Genomic DNA, 19,908 nt, shown 5'->3' with positions numbered 1-19,908 from the left:
CAAATGGTGTCTTTATGGAGCAAGGGTGAAGATACATCACACACCTTGATGAAGGGCTCAAGCCCGAAACATTGGTAATGTATCTTCACCTTTGCTCTATAAAGGCACCGTTTGACCTGTTGAGTTTCTCCAGCATTTGTGTGTTTTTTCAAGTAAAGGCTATAGATGTTGTCTACTTGGACTTTAGTAAGGCATTGAAGGTTAGTCAGGAGGGTTCAGACACTAAGTATTCATGGTGAAGTAGCGAACTGTATTCAACAATGGCTGATGGGAGAAGCCAGAGAGTAATAGTGTATGATTGTTTCTCAGACCGAAGGCCTGTGACTAGTGGTGTGCCTCAGAGATTAGTGCAGGGACCATTGCTGTTCTATCTATATCAATAATCTGGATGATAATGTGGTATATTAGATCAGCAAGTTTACAGATGACACTAAGATTGGAGGAGTTGTGGACAGCGAAGAAAGTTTTGAAAGCTTGAAAAGGATCTGGACTAGCTGGAAAAATGGGCTGAATAACAGCAGATGGAATTTAAAGCAGATGTGCAAGGTGTGGCATTTTGGAAGGACAAACCAAGAAAGGACATACACAGTAAATGGTAGGACACTGAGGAGTGCAGTAGGACAGAGGAATTTGGCTTTCAAGAGTTAAGCAGTATTTTAATTCTAATGTCTCAAATCAGAGGCATTTGATATGTTAATCTCCCCCCTCATCAATGTCTTGTACAACTATAACATAACATCCCAACTCCTGTACTCAATAGTTTGATTTATGAAGGCCAATATGCCAAAAGCTCTCTTTACAACCCTATCCACCTTTGACGCCACTTTCAGGGAATTATGTATCTGTATTCCCAAATTCCTCTGATTTGAGACATTAGAATTAAAATACTGCTTAACTCTTGAAAGCCCGTCTTCGATCTATTTAATTAAATCCTCTCCAAAACTTATTGATGTGTTGCAATAGACAATAGGAGCTGGAGTAGGCCATTTGGCCTGTCGGGCCAGCACCGCCATTTTAGATCATGGCTGATCATTACCATCAGTACCCCTTTCCAGCCTTATCCCCATAACCCTTAACTCCGTTACCCACAAGAATCTTATCTAACTCTCTTTTGAACATAGTCAGCGAATCCGCCTCTACCACCCTCTGTGGCAGAGCATTCCACAGATTCACACTTCTCTGGGTAAAAAAAATGCTTTCTCATCTCCGTCCTAAAGGGCCTACCCTGTATTCTTAAACTATGCCCTCTAGTTCTCGTCTCCCCCATCATTGGGAACAAGTAATCAGACTTCACCTTGTCTATCCCCCTGATGATTTTGTATACCTCAATCATGCCCCCCCTCATCCTTCTAAACTCCAATGGATACAAGTCCAGTTTTTCTAGCCTTGCTGCATATGACAACCCTGCCATCCCTGGAACTAACCTTGTAAATCTGCGCTGCACACCCTCTATAGCTAGTATGTCCTTCCTCAAGTTTGGAGACCAGAACTGGACGCAATACTCCAGGTGGGGTCTCACCAGGGCCCTGTATAACTGCAGAAGGGCGTCTCTGTTCCTATACTCCAATCCCCTCTTTATGAAAGCCAACATTCCATTTGCCTTCTTCACAGCTTTCTGAACCTGCATGCTAGCCTTCAGTGACCGGTGAACAAGTACACCCAGATCCATTTGCACTTCCCCACTCCCTAGCCTGTCTCCATTTAAATAATACTCAGCTTTCCTATTACATCCCCCAAAATGAATAACCTCACATTTGTTCACATTGAAATTCATCTTCCATTTAGCCGCCCACTCCTCCAGCCTGTCCAAGTCCCTCTGCATTTTCCTTACATCCTCCTCACACCCCACACCGCCACCCATTTTCGTGTCATCTGCAAATTTGCTCATGTTATTTATAATCCCCTCATCCAAATCATTAACATAAATTACAAACAACTGAGGACCCAACGCCGATCCCTGAAGCACTCCACTCGTCACATCCTGCCATTCTGAAAAAGACCCATTTACTCCAACCCTTTGTTTCCTATCTCTTAACCAATTTCCTATCCATGTCAGCACCTTACCTCCAATACCATGCTCCCTGATCTTGCCCACTAGACTCCCGTGCGGTACCTTATCAAAGGCCTTCTGGAAGTCCAAATACACCACATCCACTGGCTCTCCCGAGTCCACCCTCTTTGTCACATCCTCAAAAAATTCCAGAAGGTTAGTCAAGCATGACTTACCCTTAAGGAATCCATGCTGACTAGCCCTTATACTATTATTACTGACTAAGTGTTCTGCTATTTCTCCTTTTATGATGGACTCCAATATCTTCCCCACCACTGATGTCAGGCTAACTGGTCTATAATTTCCCATTTTCTCCCTCCCTCCTTTCTTAAAAAGCGGCACCACATCAGCCACTCTCCAATCCTCAGGGACCTCCCCGGAATCTATGAAACTTTGGAAAATGTCGATCAGTGCCTCCACAATTTCCATAGCCACCTCTTTAAGCACCCTAGGATGCAGCCCATCAGGCCCTGGGGATTTATCAACCCTCAGTCCCAACAATTTACTCATAACCTCCTGCTTCTGGATCCGGATATCCATTAGATCCCCTACCTCCCCAGTAAAGTTCCCCAAGTCTCTTGGTACCGCATGACCACTACCCACTAACTGACTATAACCTATATCCTCCTTGGTGAAGACAGTTGCAAAGTATTTGTTAAATTCCTCTGCCATCTCCTTGTTTCCGGTAATAATTTCACCCTTGCCCATTTTCAAAAGGCCAATTTTAGACCGAACCAATTTCTTCCTCTTCACATACTTAAAAAAGCTTTTGCTATCATCCGCAATATTATCTGCTAATTTCCTCTCGTACTTCATTTTCCCGTCTCTTATGGCTTTCTTAGTTACCCTCTGATGTTCTTTGAAGGTTTCCCAATCCTCTAATTTCCCACTCCGCTTCGCTATCTTATAATTACTCCCTTTGGACTTGATAATGCACTTGATTTCCTTAGTTAGCCAGGGCTGCCATTTGCATCTCCTAGAGCCTTTCCTCCACTTTGGATGATTGACTCCTCTGGAGGAAATTCTTTGGCTTGGCTTCGCGGACTAAGATTAATGGAGGGGGTAAAAAGTCCACGTCAGCTGCAGGCTCGTTTGTGGCTGACAAGTCCGATGCGGGACAGGCAGACACGGTTGCAGTGGTTGCAGGGGAAAATTGGTTGGTTGGGGTTGGGTGTTGGGTTTTTCCTCCTTTGCCTTTTGTCAGTGAGGTGGGCTCTGCGGTCTTCTTCAAAGGAGGTTGCTGCCCGCCAAACTGTGAGGCGCCAAGATGCACGGTTTGAGGCATTATCAGCCCACTGGCGGTGGTCAATGTGGCAGGCACCAAGAGATTTCTTTAGGCAGTCCTTGTACCTTTTCTTTGGTGCACCTCTGTCACGGTGGCCAGTGGAGAGCTCGCCATATAACACGATCTTGGGAAGGCGATGGTCCTCCATTCTGGAGACGTGACCCATCCAGCACAGCTGGATCTTCAGCAGCGTGGACTCGATGCTGTCGACCTCTGCCATCTCGAGTACTTCGAAGTTAGGGATGAAAGCGCTCCAATGGATGTTGAGGATGGAGCGGAGACAACGCTGGTGGAAGCATTCTAGGAGCCGTAGGTGGTGCCGGTAGAGGACCCATGATTCGGAGCCGAACAGGAGTGTGGGTATGACAACGGCTCTGTATACGCTTATCTTTGTGAGGTTTCTCAGTTGGTTGTTTTTCCCGACTCTTTTGTGTAGTCTTCCAAAGGCGCTATTTGCCTTGGCGAGTCTGTTGTCTATCTCATTGTCGATCCTTGCATCTGATGAAATGGTGCAGCCGAGATAGGTAAACTGGTTGACCGTTTTGAGTTTTGTGTGCCCGATGGAGATGTGGGGGGGCTGGTAGTCATGGTGGGGAGCTGGCTGATGGAGGACCTCAGTTTTCTTCAGGCTGACTTCCAGGCCAAACATTTTGGCAGTTTCCGCAAAGCAGGACGTCAAGCGCTGAAGAGCTGGCTCTGAATGGGCAACTAAAGCGGCATCGTCTGCAAAGAGTAGTTCACGGACAAGTTTCTCTTGTGTCTTGGTGTGAGCTTGCAGGCGCCTCAGATTGAAGAGACTGCCATCCGTGCGGTACCGGATGTAAACAGCGTCTTCATTGTTGGGGTCTTTCATGGCTTGGTTCAGCATCATGCTGAAGAAGATTGAAAAGAGGGTTGGTGCGAGAACACAGCCTTGCTTCACGCCATTGTTAATGGAGAAGGGTTCAGAGAGCTCATTGCTGTATCTGACCCGACCTTGTTGGTTTTCGTGCAGTTGGATAATCATGTTGAGGAACTTTGGGGGACATCCGATGCGCTCTAGTATTTGTCAAAGCCCTTTCCTGCTCACGGTGTCGAAGGTTTTGGTGAGGTCAACAAAGGTGATGTAGAGTCCTTTGTTTTGTTCTCTGCACTTTTCTTGGAGCTGTCTGAGGGCAAAGACCATGTCAGTAGTTCCTCTGTTTGCGCTAAAGCCGCACTGTGATTCTCGGAGAATATTCTCGGCGACACTAGGTATTATTCTATTTAGTAGAATCCTAGCGAAGATTTTGCCTGCAATGGAGAGCAACGTGATTCCCCTGTAGTTTGAGCAGTCTGATTTCTCGCCTTTGTTTTTGTACAGGGTGATGATGGTGGCATCACGAAGATCCTGAGGCAGTTTTCCTTGGTCCCAACAAAGCTTGAAAAACTCATGCAGTTTGGCATGCAGAGTTTTGCCGCCAGCCTTCCAGACCTCTGGGGGGATTCCATCCATACCTGCTGCTTTGCCACTTTTCAGTTGTTCGATTGCCTTATATGTCTCATCCAGGGTGAGAACCTCATCCAGCTCTAGCCTTAGGGGCTGTTGAGGGAGCTGGAGCAGGGCGGAATCTTGGACTGAGCGGTTGGCACTGAAAAGAGATTGGAAGTGTTCTGACCATCGGTTGAGGATGGAGATCTTGTCGCTGAGGAGGACTTTGCCGTCTGAGCTGCGCAGCGGGCTTTGGACTTGGGGTGAGGGGCCGTACACAGCCTTTAGAGCCTCGTAGAAACCCCTGAAGTCGCCAATGTCCACGCTGAGCTGGGTTCGTTTGGCGAGGCTAGTCCACCACTCATTTTGGATCTCCCGGAGTTTGCGCTGAAGATGGCTGCATGCGCGACGGAAGGCTTGTTTCTTCTCTGGACAGGACGGCTTTGTAAGGTGAGCCTGGTGGGCAGCTCGCTTCTTTGCCAGCAGCTCCTGGATTTCCTGGCTGTTTTCGTCAAACCAGTCCTTGTTTTTCCTGGAGGAGAAGCCCAGTACCTCTTCAGTGGATTGCAGTATGGTAGTCTTCAACTGATCCCAGAGGGTTTCAGGGGACGGGTCCGTGAGGCGGGTTGCATCGTCGAGCTTTGCTTTGAGGTTTGCCTGGAAGTTTCCTCTCGCTTCGTCTGACTGCAGGTTTCCAACATTGAACCTCTTTCTGGGGGCTTTATTGTTCCTGGGCTTTGGCTTGAAGTGAAGGTTGAGCTTGCAGCGAACCAGCCGGTGGTCAGTGTGGCATTCCGCGCTAGGCATGACCCTGGTGTGGAGCACATCTCGTTTGTCACTTTCTCGCACCAGGATGTAGTCCAGGAGGTGCCAGTGTTTGGATTGGGGATGCATCCAGGTGGTCTTAAGGCTGTCCCTCTGCTGAAAAAGGGTGTTTGTAATGACGAGCCGCTGTTCTGCGCAGAGCTCCAACAGGAGGCGCCCATTGTCGTTGCACTTGCCGACGCCATGCTTGCCCAGGATTCCTGGCCAGGTTTCTGAGTCTTTGCCGACACGAGCGTTGAAGTCGCCCAGGATGACAACCTTGTCGGCTGTAGGGGTGCGTTGGATGAGGTTGCGCAGGTCGGTGTAGAACTTGTCCTTTTCTGCTGGTTCCGCCTGGAGGGTTGGAGCATAGACACTGATGAGGGTGATGTGACGCTTGTTTTGAAGGGGGAGTCGCATGGACATGATACGGTCCAAGAGGCCTGTCGGAAGGTTTTCGAGTTTGGAGGCAATGAAGCTCTTGACCATGAAGTCTACACCAGATAGGCGTCGTTCATCCGAAGGCTTGCCAGACCAGTAGAGTGTGTAGCCCGCGCCGCGTTCTTGGAGGCTGCCTACATCTGCCAGGCGGACTTCACTGAGAGCGGCTATGTCGATGTCAAGTCTGAGGAGTTCATGTGCAATGAGGCAGATACCTTTGTATATGCTTTGCCTCATGTTTCATTTAAATGCAAATTGATTTTGCGAGTCAGAATTTAGAATACTACACCTGTATGTTATATGATCATGCATGTTATATGAAAATATTTTTACACAATTAATGATTTTCTGCAGGTTATATGCATGTATGTGTTATATGAATGAAAATACATCAAATGTTGATAGGCTTTTTCCACTGAGTGTAGATGAGATACAAACCAGAGGACATGGGTTAAGAGTGAAAGGGGAAAAGTTTAGGGGGAACGTCTTCACTCAGAGAGTGGTGGGGGTGTGGAAAAAGCTTCCAGCTGAAGTGGTAAATGTGGGCTCAATTTTAACATTTAAGAGAAATTTGGACTGGTATAAGGATGGGAGAGGAATGGAGAACTATGGACTGGGTGAAGGTCAGTGGGACTAGAAGGGCCATATAGGCCTGTTTCTGTGCTGTAGTGTTTTATGACTCTAAAATAGTTAATATTGTGTCTTTATTTTGGAAAGGATGCATGGACAAGTCAGCAAACTGCAGGCATACATCAGGGGTGAGAACAGTACTGGAAGGTTAAGGATGAGAGAGCACATCTGACAAATTTGGCTGAGTGTTTTTTTTTAAAAGGAAGACAGGGCAGTAGACAATGCAGTACATGGAGTTCAGTGAGGCCTTTGACAAGATCCCACGCAAAAAGGCTGGCCCAAAAGTTTAGACATGGAATCCAGGGTGAGGAAGCAAATTGAATACAATACTGGCTTGATGGTAGGTGGCAAGTGTGAGATTGAACTTTCAGATTGGTGAGCACAAGGGATCAGTGCTGGGCCCATTGTTGTTCATTATGCAGATTAACAATTTCAAAGAAAACTTGGGTGTTAAATGTTCAGTAAATTGGGAGGACAGTGAAGAAGTAATTCAGTTACAAAAGGATCAATTCAAAATGTAGGCAAAGAAATGTGAAATGTCTGATGGAATTTAACACAGACAAGTGCAAAGTGATACATTTTGGGACAGTAAACCATGATAAGATATAGTATTGTTGAACAGTGAGCCCTGGTAAAAGCACATAGTTCCCTGAAAGTGGTGACACAAATAGACAAAGCAATCAAGAAGGCACAAAATGTGTTGCCTTTATCAGCTCAGCAGTTGAGTACAGGAGTTGGCATGTCATATCAAATGGATAAACCATTGGCAAGTCCACATTTAAGTGCACCATATTATACAGTCTGATTACCATGCTGTAGAAAGTATGTGATTAAGCTAGAGAGGGTGCGGAAGTGATTGAATAAGGCAAGACTATTTCCTTTGGCGTGAAATAGATTAATAAAATTATAAAGGGGTATAGAGAGGGTAGAAAATCTCCAACTAGGATTTGGACATCATGTTTGGCAGACGCATATAGACTTGATGGGCCTGTTCCTGTGCTTCTATACTTGAATAGAATAATGCTGGCAATTCCATTTGAAATCATCAACATTTACCTGCAATATTAGGTCCCAACGAAAGAAATATTTAGAAAATCTCATGCACAACTTACGGGATGCAAATTGAATGTAGCAGTCAAACTGGCTTTGTAGTGCTGAGAAGAGAGGAAAAAAAAGCTATAAAGAAATGCAAGTATAGTCCAATAATATACATCTGGACAAATAAAGGAACAGGGAAAGGCAAACACATTTATAGATAAAGTCAAAAACTGACAACAGAGACTTTTACAGCAGTGGCCAGTCTGCTTGTACAGATATAGGTGAATGAAGGTGCTCTGACACCAACATCAAGCACCATCACAGCCTGCCCCTGTTCCTTCGAGTTCACTTAACTAGTGACTTATTGTGGACACTCAACATCTCCTCACTTGTCAGGAAGGTCCAACAGTGATGTCATTTGCTGAGCAAGCAAGGCTAGTGGCCACGATTACGTCAACTTTTTACAGGAGTTCTATCGAGAGCTTCTTGGGTGGCTGCATCACAGTGTGGTACAGTTGCTGCAGAGGAATGGATTGGCAGTCAATCCACAGAAGTACAAGCATGGCAGAGGGGCTCACTGGTGCCTCCCACCCACTTATCAATGTGATCTACCAGGATCGTTGCCTGAAGAGGGTGCACAAAATCACTGAGGATCCCTTTCACCCTGCACACAGCATTTTTCAGATGGTCCCATCGGGGAAGAGATACAGGAGAATCAGTTAGCACCAGCAGTCTGAGGAACAGCTTCTTTCCCACAGGCAGTAGCCCCTTTCATGCAGTGAAAAAGCCCGACTGTAAAGGTGGAGATTCTCTGCCCTTACTTCGGGAGACTTATTCTATGAATGTGCCATGGCCAGCTCCAAGGCGCCAACTGCAATCCCTCTTGAGGAAAGATCATCTCCGCCGTCTCATATGACTGCAATGGTGCTGCAAGCAGCTGGCTAGGGGTGAGCTGATGACTTCGTGATGACGTCGTCAGCCAGCAACCCATCACCCCTCTTCCTCCATGACCCCCTCAGGGCAGGGGCGGCTGATGAGGGTTGTCAGAGCAGGGGCTGACAGGGCGGGGGGAGCTGTCAGGTCAGGGGCCGTCAGGGGGCAGCCGATGCAGGCTGCGACAGCCCCACCGGCCACTCCGGCACGTCACCAGGTTGCTTCGGCCTTTGGGGCCGCTCATCAGCCACCTTCCCTACCCATCAGCCACCTTCCCTACCCATCAGCCACCTTCCCTACCCATCAGCCACCTTCCCTACCCATCAGCCACCTTCCCTACCCATCAGCCACCTTCCCTACCCATCAGCCACCTTCCCTACCCATCAGCCACCTTCCCTACCCATCAGCCACCTTCCCTACCCATCAGCCACCTTCCCTACCCATCAGCCACCTTCCCTACCCATCAGCCACCTTCCCTACCCATCAGCCACCTTCCCTACCCATCAGCCACCTTCCCTACCCATCAGCCACCTTCCCTACCCATCAGCCACCTTCCCTACCCATCAGCCACCTTCCCTACCCATCAGCCACCTTCCCTACCCATCAGCCACCTTCCCTACCCATCAGCCACCTTCCCTACCCATCAGCCACCTTCCCTACCCATCAGCCACCTTCCCTACCCATCAGCCACCTTCCCTACCCATCAGCCACCTTCCCTACCCATCAGCCACCTTCCCTACCCATCAGCCACCTTCCCTACCCATCAGCCACCTTCCCTACCCATCAGCCACCTTCCCTACCCATAACCTCCACGCAGCTGGCACCCTTCTGGGAAATGCAGAGCAGTTCCAGCTGAATGGAGGATTAAGGGCAGGGAAGACGGCCATTGTTCTGCCGTGTATTTATGATGGGTGGTGCTACCAGTCGCCCTGCCTCCATTGGCTCCTGAGGGCTCTACGAGGTGCCGCTCAATGTGAATGTGATCCAAGAGCTGCCTTTTAGGGCTGCTCCATGAAAGATAAGTTTATATTTTTCTGCTTATAGCCAGCCTCCAGGCAGAGGCTTGGTATGAAAGGGCCAAGTGAGAATGCTAAACAACCAAAAGTACTGCTCACTCTCATGTTCATGAAACAAAATAAATTTCTATATATCAGTGGTTTTCAAACTTTTTCTTTCTACTCACATACCTCCTCAAGTAATCCTGTACTAATTGCAGAGCCCTTATGGCATAGGGATTACTTAAAGTGGTGTGTGAGTGGAAAGAAAATGTTTGAAAACCACTGGTATAGATGAAATACTTATCCTGGATATGTATTGTTTGCCTGTATGCGAGTTAAGTCTGGTTGTGTGTCTGCATATTTTATACCGAGGACCTGAGAACACTATTTCGTCAGGTTGTTCATGTGCAATCAGATGACAATAAACTGGACATGGTTCTGTGCTGATCAGCAGCAATAAACAAATTCAATGAACTGTTAAATCGGAAAACATTGATGAGAAAGAATTCTAACTGGACTGCTAGGAGGATGAAAGGAGCAAAAGGTAAGCAGATTACTGCAACTTGAAACTGATACCTGGGAGACGCGAGCATTTTTAATACTAATGGGAGTGTGTTGAACACCTTTCAGGCCAAAGAGCTCCACCACATCCATTGGCTCCTGGTGAAGGGGAAAAGTAAACACTGTGTAAAAGTAAGAATTTAAATATTATAAAGTAATATATATTAGATCACAGAAAACATCAATCCAGCACACAATGATTTATATCCCAAAATAAAATTCCTGAAATGTGAAGCCTATTTTGGGGTCTCCAATTTGGATTTTGAACACTGGATCTGGCTTTCAAGAAGATAGTGTGCATGTAGGCAAGAGAGAACAAATACAGGTACACGATCCTTTTGGGGACAATGTGTTCCGAGTTTCGGATTTTTCTGGATTTCGGAAAGCCCACCCGAATTGTGCTACTGTATCCACTCCCACCCCCTTCCAGTCACCTGGCTGGCTTCCCCAGCCGCTCGACCGCCTCCCCTGACTGCCAGTCCCTCGGCTGCCCGGCCATCTCCCCCAACCGCTGGTCCCTCGGCTGCCCGGCCGCCTCCTCCAACCGTCGGTCCCTCAGCCGTCCAACTCGCGCTGCCGCCTCTCTCCCCACTTGCCAGATTTTGGAGCTTTCCGGATTTTAGATGTCCGGATAAAGGATCGTGTACCTGTATTGAAACTCTTCATTATTCACACTTTTTTTTAAGATGTGTATACCTAAAATGGATGAGGGGGGGGGGGGGGTGGGGGGGTGGCTTGGGAGGAGGGGGGGGGGGAGAAAAAGTCACTGTAAATGTGTGGAAAAGAAAAAGTGTATATCATGGCTATTGTGATTTATGGTGTGAAAAATAAAAAATTTAATTAAAAAAAAAAGATGAGCACTTAATATTAATGGGACCCATCAAATGATCGGGTTTTAATTCTAATACAGAATATCAATTCATAATATTATTCATCTCCGAAAGAATTACAAGTGACTTCCAGTGCAAAAAGGTAATACAGTACGTCTCTCATATCCGAAAAGCTTGGGACCGGACATTTTTTAATTAACTAGATTTATCAGATAACTGAATAATGGCTTAAGCAGCCCAGAAACATCAGCAGAATATTTGTATCAGTTAACAGAAGAAAATGGAAGGTCAGCCATCACCGATTCCCGACATCTCCCCTCTGCCGTCACAGATTCTGCCTCAGAGGTCGCTCTCCTTGATGACACCAGGACAGCAAAGAACCAAGTACATTGGAGGGTAAGGAAGAAATGGAAAGAGAGAGGGAAGGGAGTTAACTGAAATGAGGATATGCACTGCCTGACCCACCGACTTCCTCCAGCTCACTGACAGCCTGCTTCTCTGAGCCGGCATCCAGCCATTCAATGTCTGTCTTCCCGACTGGTTTTGAATTCTGTTGTTACCAAAATGGAACAGTGAGTCAAAGCCACGTTGGATGAAAAAAAATTCAACTTGTGACGTCATGTCACCGCTAAACAAAGTTCAGATAATTGAACTTTTTGGTTAACCGAGTTTTGGATATGGGGAAACGGACTGTATAGACAGGAGAATGACGTCAACGTTTTGTCCCGCTTCAGACCTCTAAATAAATTTCCGGACCACAGCATTATTAAAAGTACCACTTTATTATTTTTTCAAAACCCAAGGACTCAGTTAACACAGGGTGTGTTGCTATCTAGCAGCTGGTCGTGCAGTAAGCAAGTCTGCCAACAGCTCTTTATGATTTCTCATTCTTTTTCATTAGCTTGATCTCAGCCTGTGATCAAGCTGGTCCTGTTCTTATCTCCTTTTCCTGACTCAGGCACCAGCATCTGAAACCAATGGTTTTGATCATTCATTGCTTTACAACTCTTTCGGTCAACACGCAAGGGATATCACAGTTGCTGACCCAAGATGAGGCACTGACATTTTGAACCTGGTGCAACAGTCACAAATAGTTTTACTTTTTTGCCATATCTCTGTCTTAAAAAAAGCAGCCTCTATTCTCAAAGACCCCCCACTCCCCAGGCCATGCCCTCTTCACTCTGCTACCATTGGGAAAAAGGTACAGGAGCCTAAAGACAAGTGCTCAGCAGGACGAGGACAGCTTCTTCCCCACTGCCATCAGATTCCTGAATAATCGAGAACCAAAGACACTGCCTTGCTTTCTCGTGCACTTTGTAAAAAATGTATTGTTGTAAGGAGGTGGCAGGACTGGACAGAATGGATGCAGATGGGATGTTTCCAATGATGGGAAAATCCAGAACCCGGGGCCATGGTTTGAGGATAATAGGCAAACCATTTAGGACCGAGATGAGGAGGAATTTCTTTACCCAGAGGGTGGTGAATCTGTGGAATTCATTACCGTAGAGGCAGGTTCATTAAATATATTTAAGAGGGAATTAGATCTATTTCTTCAGTATAAGGGTATTAAAGGTTACGGAGAGAAGGCGGGGACAGGGTACTAAACTTTAAGATCAGCCATGATCTCATTGAATGGCGGAGCAGGCTTGAAGGGTCGAATGACCTACTCCTGCTCCTATCTTCTATGTTTCTATTACCTTGTACTAACCCTTTACATTAAATCTTCCAAGGCATTGTTCTTGCAAGACACATGATCTAGGGATCTCAATGCTAGTAGAAATTTACTGGCTTAGCTGGGGTTGCCAGGCAACACACATCATGCAGCCCCTCACTCCTCTAAAGCAGTTGCAACCTTCTCAGCATTCCTTCACAAAGCAGCGTGGACAGCAACTGAAACTGATCAATCTGCATTAATGTTCACTAGACAGACCCTTACTTCTACAAGGAGAAAATTCATTTGGAAGGCATTGCATTTTTAGAGGAAATGATTTTTATACAGATGTCCTTTATCAATTAAGAACATTAATAAATTCTCACCTCATAGTAACCATCAATGAAAACAATGATCCTCTCTGGATTTACACCTTGTGCGGACAACAACGAACGCAACATCCTGTGGAAAAGCAAGGATACATTCAAAATGAACATTTATTTTTGTCAACTCCCTCATATCAGATATGTTAAAATCTTGGCCAATGTGTTAATCAAAAATTAAAACATTTCATATCCTTTTAGACCTAAAGTTCATGGTCCACAAGACTACCCATTGAGTCTGGTTTGCAGCTCAATTCAAAAATCACCTTCTGCTATTTTGTGCCCAGAATCCAGAATCTTTCTCCACTCCAATGCCAAAGAATTTACCATCATCTGCCCTAATTTTCATGGCAAAGCTTTGCAAGCTACAACAGTTATCCATGTAGATCTTCTTAACCCATTTCAGCAACAATGATTACAAAATTGCTAAAAGTACTCAAATTAACATTAAAAAAACTCTAATACATCACCATATAAACCAAATAAACTGTAACCATTCTCACCTGTAAAGGTAGTTAGGCCTGTTACCTGCTATCACTGCCACGGGAACATCATAAACTTTGTTATCTTTTAGCTGTTAAAATAAACATCATATTCTGTATTATCCTGGATATGGAAATTACAATTATAACAAATTGGTTTAAATGCGTTATACTATGAATTGTAATAAAATTCAAATGCCCCTGAATTGCAAATCATTGATCTAAAACTTCCGTCAAATGATTTATACATCAGTCAAAAAAACTCGGCATTCAATTTTTAAAAAAAACTAAGTCTTTGAAGGAACTTTTGAAGTACTCCCTACAGCTGACCAACGCTAATCTGACCCAATGAGTAGTAGCCATCAAAATCACTCTGCAAATGTTGCTTTGTCTGTCAGAGAAAGCATTTGGCCTCCAATTTGTACGAACAGAGAAAACTGGCAAGGGGTGTCAAGGTAGCAGCAAACCAATCAAAAGAGCTTTAACAAGCCCTATAACATGCTATCCAAATATTTTTGGACTAAAATGTTATAAAAACAAGTGCTAAGAATCTGAACCCTGTAGCTTATGGCAACACAATTCCTCTTATTTGAAAAATAGCTAGATTTTCCCCATTCATTTGTAAAACTATGAATATAATATTTTAGAATGAGGGGGAGGCCACAGGAAGTTGGCTCATGGCTATGCTCACAAATCTCTACTTTATGTTGCTCAACTATGGGAGATGCCTCTAAAAAAGATAGTAGAAAGTGAGGGTACAGAAAGATAAAGGAAAAAATGAAACAGACACAAGTTGTTCCAATTCACCAGTCATACAGCATCTCGTGAGCAATCTCTCCCCTGTTCTCAGGTGAATTTATTTTCGGGGGATCGAAATGATAAAAACTGGAAATTATAAAATTAGTCGACACGCAATGCTCTGGAACATTGATTCAATTCAATGGCAGGGATGACCACAAATTCACTGAGCCTATCAGAAGTCAAGATTCAAATTTTAGAATTTTCAAATTTTTTTAAACAAAAATCAATTTGGGACACGTTTCCAGCAATCCTAACATCGTAGCCACTTGAAACCAATTGGTTGAAAATACTGAAGGCACCAATGATAAAACAATTCAAAGGGATAATACAAACTTACAGGCTCAGGGTTAAATTCAATCGGAGCTGGATCCTTACAGCTACAGATGCTCCCATATCCTTCCACTTTACTGCAGAAAGTCTTCCTCCTCCGATTAGCATCAGTGTCTGCCCAGCGGCATTCAGCATCTTGAGAAATGAAAACTTTTAGCAGACACTCAACCTTTTATGCCTTCTCACACCAAACAAAATGGCTTGGATCATTTGTCATTTATTTCCATCGGCATCTACTGACCAATGTTTTCTCAACCACTTACTTCTAACCAAGTAGTTCATTTCATATTCCCAGCTATAGCTGTAGAACAGTGGTTCTCAGCCTTTTTCCTTCCACTCACAAACCACTTTAAGTATTCCCTATGCCAGAGGAGCTCTGTGATTAGTAAGGGATTGCTTAAGGTGGTAAGTGGGTAGAAAGAAAGTGCTTGGAGGAGGGCTGTGACCGGCTGGTTCCTGGGCGGGTGACCAGGCTGAGGGTGGCCTCATTTTCCTTTTTGGTTCACCAGAGGGTGTCTGCTCAGGCCGCAACTCGCCATGGGTCCATGAAGTCCTCATCCGCCAGCAGGAGCTGAATGTCTTTGGGCATCTGCTCCAAGAAGATCTGGCGGAACAAGAAACAGGGCTTGTGGTCCTCCCCCAGCGTTAGCATCTCGTCCATCAGGGCCGGCGGTATTCTGTCTCCTAGCCCGTCTAGGTGCAGGAGTCTGGAAGCGCGCTGCTGTGGGGAGAGACCGAATGTACCCAGAAGGAGGTTTTTGAGGGCAGGGTATTTACTCTCAGCTGGCGGGTTGTGGATGAGCTAATCCATCCTGGCTGTTGTCTCCTCGTCTAGCATGCCCACAACATGGTAAAACATCGTGGCATCTGAAGAAATGTTCCTGAGGCGAAACTGCACCTCTGCCTGCCCGAACCACGTACGTAGGCGATGGGTCCAGAAGGGGGGCAATTTTATGGCAACAGTGTTGATCTCAGCGGGATCCATGCCGGGAGACCAAAAAAACATCTGGCCTTGTCAGGGTCACCAATGTAGCAGTAGCTACTATGCAAGAAACTCACAGCCACTACGTTGGGGATTCTCAACGACTGTAAATTTAAGAGCAGAGTAAGCTCCACCCTCGCGTGGGTGGTGATGTCATAACATCTGCGCAAGGCGTGCGCTGGATTAAAGCCACGAGGCAAGGAGGTCCCTTGAGGGCACCATCTTCTCATGGGTGCGCCGCCACGTGGCAGTACAAGCTTGGCTGGTTCACCACGAGTATGGTGCACTGCCACAAACCCACATTTAGAAAAAAAAAGGACAGGAGGTATGAAAATTCACCTTCAGTTGAGGTTAACTGAACTTCAGTCTTCAATAAAACTGGATCACCCCAAGTGGCCAAGGCAGGAGATTTTGAATGTTTTTCGCCATACACTTGACCTGAAAATAAAAATATATCAGTTTTGCATTTACCTTTACTACACATACCAACTGCAAGAATACGCAAAGCCCTATAGCTGTTATTAATATGGCATTGCCGAGAATGAGATCAAAACTGGAAATCCGCAGTTACGAGTACAGATTGTAGATTACAAATACAAACTTAAAAGAAAATATTGATGACTATTCCACTTTATTTACCTTTAATTATTCAAGAAAAAGGTTATTTTGCATTGTATTAGTTTATAAATATGGATATACCACACCTCCTTTCTTTACCACAAAAGTCCACATATCTCGCCAACTGAGTGATGAGGCAATTTGACTACCCAGGCCTTTAAGCAGATTTTTGGCTGCATCTTTCAGATGGAAGGATCCCTCATCCTTAGGGGGAAGGAGAAAAAAAAGAGTACGATAGTGAATTTTCACCTTGTGCAGTCTGTTTAATCACTTGAAAAATGGAAACAATGAATAAAAAAAAAATCCACCATTCTCATTGGGAGCCCTACACCCTCCGCTCATCCCCCAGAGGCTACATCATATATTGGTGGGAAGGGGGGGGGGGAGGGGATAGGTGAGTGGTGGGCACATATCAAAATCACAAAATATTTTTTATGTAGTAGGTTTACGTAAGGAGGAAACCAACTAAACTTGACTGCTTCGCAGGGAAGGGGGCCCATAAACTTTGAGAAGAGTCTGAAAGAGGCCATAGCCAAAAAGTGGTTGAAAATGGCTGGTATAAATATTGTTGTATATTATTGTAATCTCAGACTCATCCCAACACAAGTAAATGTTTCTGTTCTTCCCAATATAGTCTACACAATGGCTGCAAATTAAAAACTTTTTTTTAATTAAGGATTTTCAATCAACTTCGAGTTACAAAACAAACAAAATCAAAGAAACATCACAGATATATATAAAATGCCAAAACTGAACTACATGTTGATATTAAAAGGAACCATCAACAAATTATCACAAATATCAAATTCTGCACTATTGTTTAGAAATGCAAAATTACACTGTGCCAATCCTTAAAATAAAAGTAGGAAACAAAAAAAAGAAGAGAAAAAAGAAAAAGGGAAAGACCCCCTCCCCTCCCCTAAAGGAAAAAAAAGCTTACTTCCACCCTTCAGGGATTAATGTCTTAACATAGACATCGCTAGGGATATTGGAGATTGGAGGCGGAATCGTCAAAGTTAACCCCCGTATATCTTAAATACTGGTTCCACATTATTAAAAACATGTTGTAAAAATTTCTGAGATTGTAAGTAATCTTCTCCAGGGGAACACAACTATGCATTTCTGTCTTCCAGCAGGTTATACTCAGTTGGGAATCAGATTTCTGGAATGGCTTTGCATTTTCTAGCCACTGATAAAGCGAGTTTAACAAATTTCAACTGATATTTTGACAGCCTCATTTTAGGTCTAATTTCCCCAATAAAAACAATTCTGGCACCTGGTATTGTATTCCAGAAATTTGTTCCAGGAGATTCCCCAAGTCTTCCCAGAAGGATTTCACCTTAGCGCATGACTAGGTCGAATGCAAAAAGATCCTTAAATCTTGACTCCATCAAAAACATAGATTGGATAATTCAGATTTCAATTTATTTCATTTTTGTGGAGCAAGGTACAGATGATGAAAAAAAATATTGCACCAGCCAATACCTTATATTAATTGTATTGATCATGCTGTCCTGACAAAGGTCAGACCAGCAAAATTTAAAACTTCCAGAGAAAAAGCCTTCAACAATTTTTACTTCAGGTTCTTGACAAAACAAAGTCAAAAGCCAAACACTGCAGAAGCTGGAAATCGGAAATAAACCCAGAAAATGCAAGATTTCAGGCAGTATCTGTGCAAAGAGAAATAGTTAATATGTCAGATCAAAGAACTGTAGAGAGCTTCAAAGTCTCTAGCCTTGGTCATCCAGAACTTTCATATTTATTACAGTTAACCCTTGCAAGAGGCATTCTGATGTTTCACCATTTTCTGAAGAAAAATGCATATAGAACATGCTGTATTATTCCACAGAAATTTGTAAAAACCTTTCTTATTTGGTAATAATACTAGAAACTTAAAATTTAAGGTACAGCGTATATTAAATATTATCCTTCGTAAGAAGCATGAGGAGAAGTATAGAATGCAAGTGTGTGCCACTGACAGATCATTGCAAATTCAATAGCTTAAACTACTAAATCAGGGTGCTACGGTTAGCGTAACAGATAACACAATGCTATTACAGTGCCAGCGACCCGGGTTCTAATCCAGTGTTGTCTGTATGGATGGAGTTTGTACATTCTCCCTGTGTCTGCTTGGATTTCCTCCGACCCTTCAAAATCCTACTGGGGCCGTAGGTTAATTGGGATATTTGGGTGGCACAGGCTTATGGGCCAGAAGGGCCTGCTACTGTGCTGTTTGTCCAAATTAAAATCAATGAGCAATGGATTTCAAGAAAGGTGATTAGATCAAACAACACCAATTAATCCACCATTAACACATTTTTAGGCAAGATTATCATATTTGATTTTAAACTTAATATTTGTTAAGGTATCTGTTTCTTCCTTCTCATTTCCACCTCCCGGAAAGTTTCTCCTGAATACACTTTTGTAAGGGATAATGGAATATGGGGAGTCAAGCAAGTGCTAATTGGGAATGAATTATGATGGGTTAAATAAGGGTGAAGTAAGAATGGAATGTGAGGAAGGGTTAAGTAAGTATAATAGAATAGGGGTCGTATAGCAAGTAGATAGATTTAGCAAGTCCTGGGGGTTGAGATTTATGAATAAGAACAAAGATATGACACTTCCTGGTAAACAAGTTTACATAAAGGCACATAAGCTGTACGTAGGCAGAATTACCTAATGCTAAACCAATCCAGGAGGCAGAAGAATGTTAAGGGGGGAGGTACCTCTGTACTGAAATGGAATGTATAAAAAGTTGGGTAAGCCCCAGTATGTGTGTATATTCCCAGGGTAAGGGGAAGCACCCAACTTTGCATTGTTGTAAAATAAATGTTTTTTGTTCTCAATTTTTGTCTCGAGTGAAATTTGTGAAGGCACCTCTGCTTCTCACACTTTCCTGTAGCAGAAAGGGGGGGGAAAAATCTAAAATTGGGCAAGTAGATTATGTTGAGTTTAAAAATGAAGAAATGTATCCAAAGTGGAAAACAATTAAGAAAAGGGCATATCATTTACACCAATTATGTATTTTGCAGGACATAAAAGTACTGGAGAAACTCAGCAGGTCACGCATGACCAATTATTTATTCTTTTCTATTTCTGCCCTACAAGACAATAAGAAGTCGATAAATGGAACCCACTAGGAATATCTGCACCCGAGTGTATTGTGTACACTTCAAGCTCATAGATAGAATCACAGCCAAGTGTCAAATTTTAGTCAGAATACTGACTGTTTTGAAGTTAGTTTACATTTAGAATCAGAAGTTATTGTTATGAACATCACAAAATTTGTTGTTTTACAGCACCATCACTATGTCTTCTTTCTTCTTTGGCTTGGCTTCGCGGACGAAGATTTATGGAGGGGTAATGTCCTCGTCAGCTGCAGGCTCGTTTGTGGCTGACAAGTCCGATGCGGGACAGGCAGACACGGTTGCAGCGGTTGCAAGGGAAAATTGGTTGGTTGGGGTTGGGTGTTGGGTTTTTCCTCCTTTGTCTTTTGTCAGTGAGGTGGGCTCCGCGGTCTTCTTCAAAGGAGGTTGCTGCCCGCCAAGATGCACGGTTTGACGTGATATCAGCCCACTGGCGGTGGTCAATGTGGCAGGCACCAAGAGATTTCTTTAGGCAGTCCTTGTACCTCTTCTTTG

The 19,908-nt window shown here is 44.2% G+C and overlaps 1 protein-coding gene across 7 annotated transcripts in view; it reads right to left on the bottom strand.

Annotated features, from left to right (window-relative positions):
- Positions 1-19,908, bottom strand: part of pomgnt1 (protein O-linked mannose N-acetylglucosaminyltransferase 1 (beta 1,2-)) — an 86,295-nt gene that overhangs the window by 30,614 nt on the left and 35,773 nt on the right. For all 7 annotated transcript variants that reach the window (XM_069938731.1, XM_069938736.1, XM_069938734.1 and 4 more), the window contains 7 exons: positions 16,354-16,471; positions 15,989-16,087; positions 14,675-14,802; positions 13,558-13,628; positions 13,058-13,133; positions 10,206-10,289; positions 7,773-7,814 (listed from right to left, as the gene is read on the bottom strand). In XM_069938731.1, the coding sequence (XP_069794832.1) occupies positions 7,773-7,814; positions 10,206-10,289; positions 13,058-13,133; positions 13,558-13,628; positions 14,675-14,802; positions 15,989-16,087; positions 16,354-16,471 (618 nt within the window). The remainder of the gene's footprint in view (positions 1-7,772; positions 7,815-10,205; positions 10,290-13,057; positions 13,134-13,557; positions 13,629-14,674; positions 14,803-15,988; positions 16,088-16,353; positions 16,472-19,908) is intronic.

Source organism: Narcine bancroftii, chromosome 5 (genome assembly GCF_036971445.1).
Source record: "Narcine bancroftii isolate sNarBan1 chromosome 5, sNarBan1.hap1, whole genome shotgun sequence".
In the NCBI taxonomy this organism is placed as follows: Eukaryota; Metazoa; Chordata; class Chondrichthyes; order Torpediniformes; family Narcinidae; genus Narcine; species Narcine bancroftii.
The sequence above is the reverse complement of the archived record's forward strand: the minus strand, read 5'-3'. Positions and strand labels throughout refer to the sequence as shown.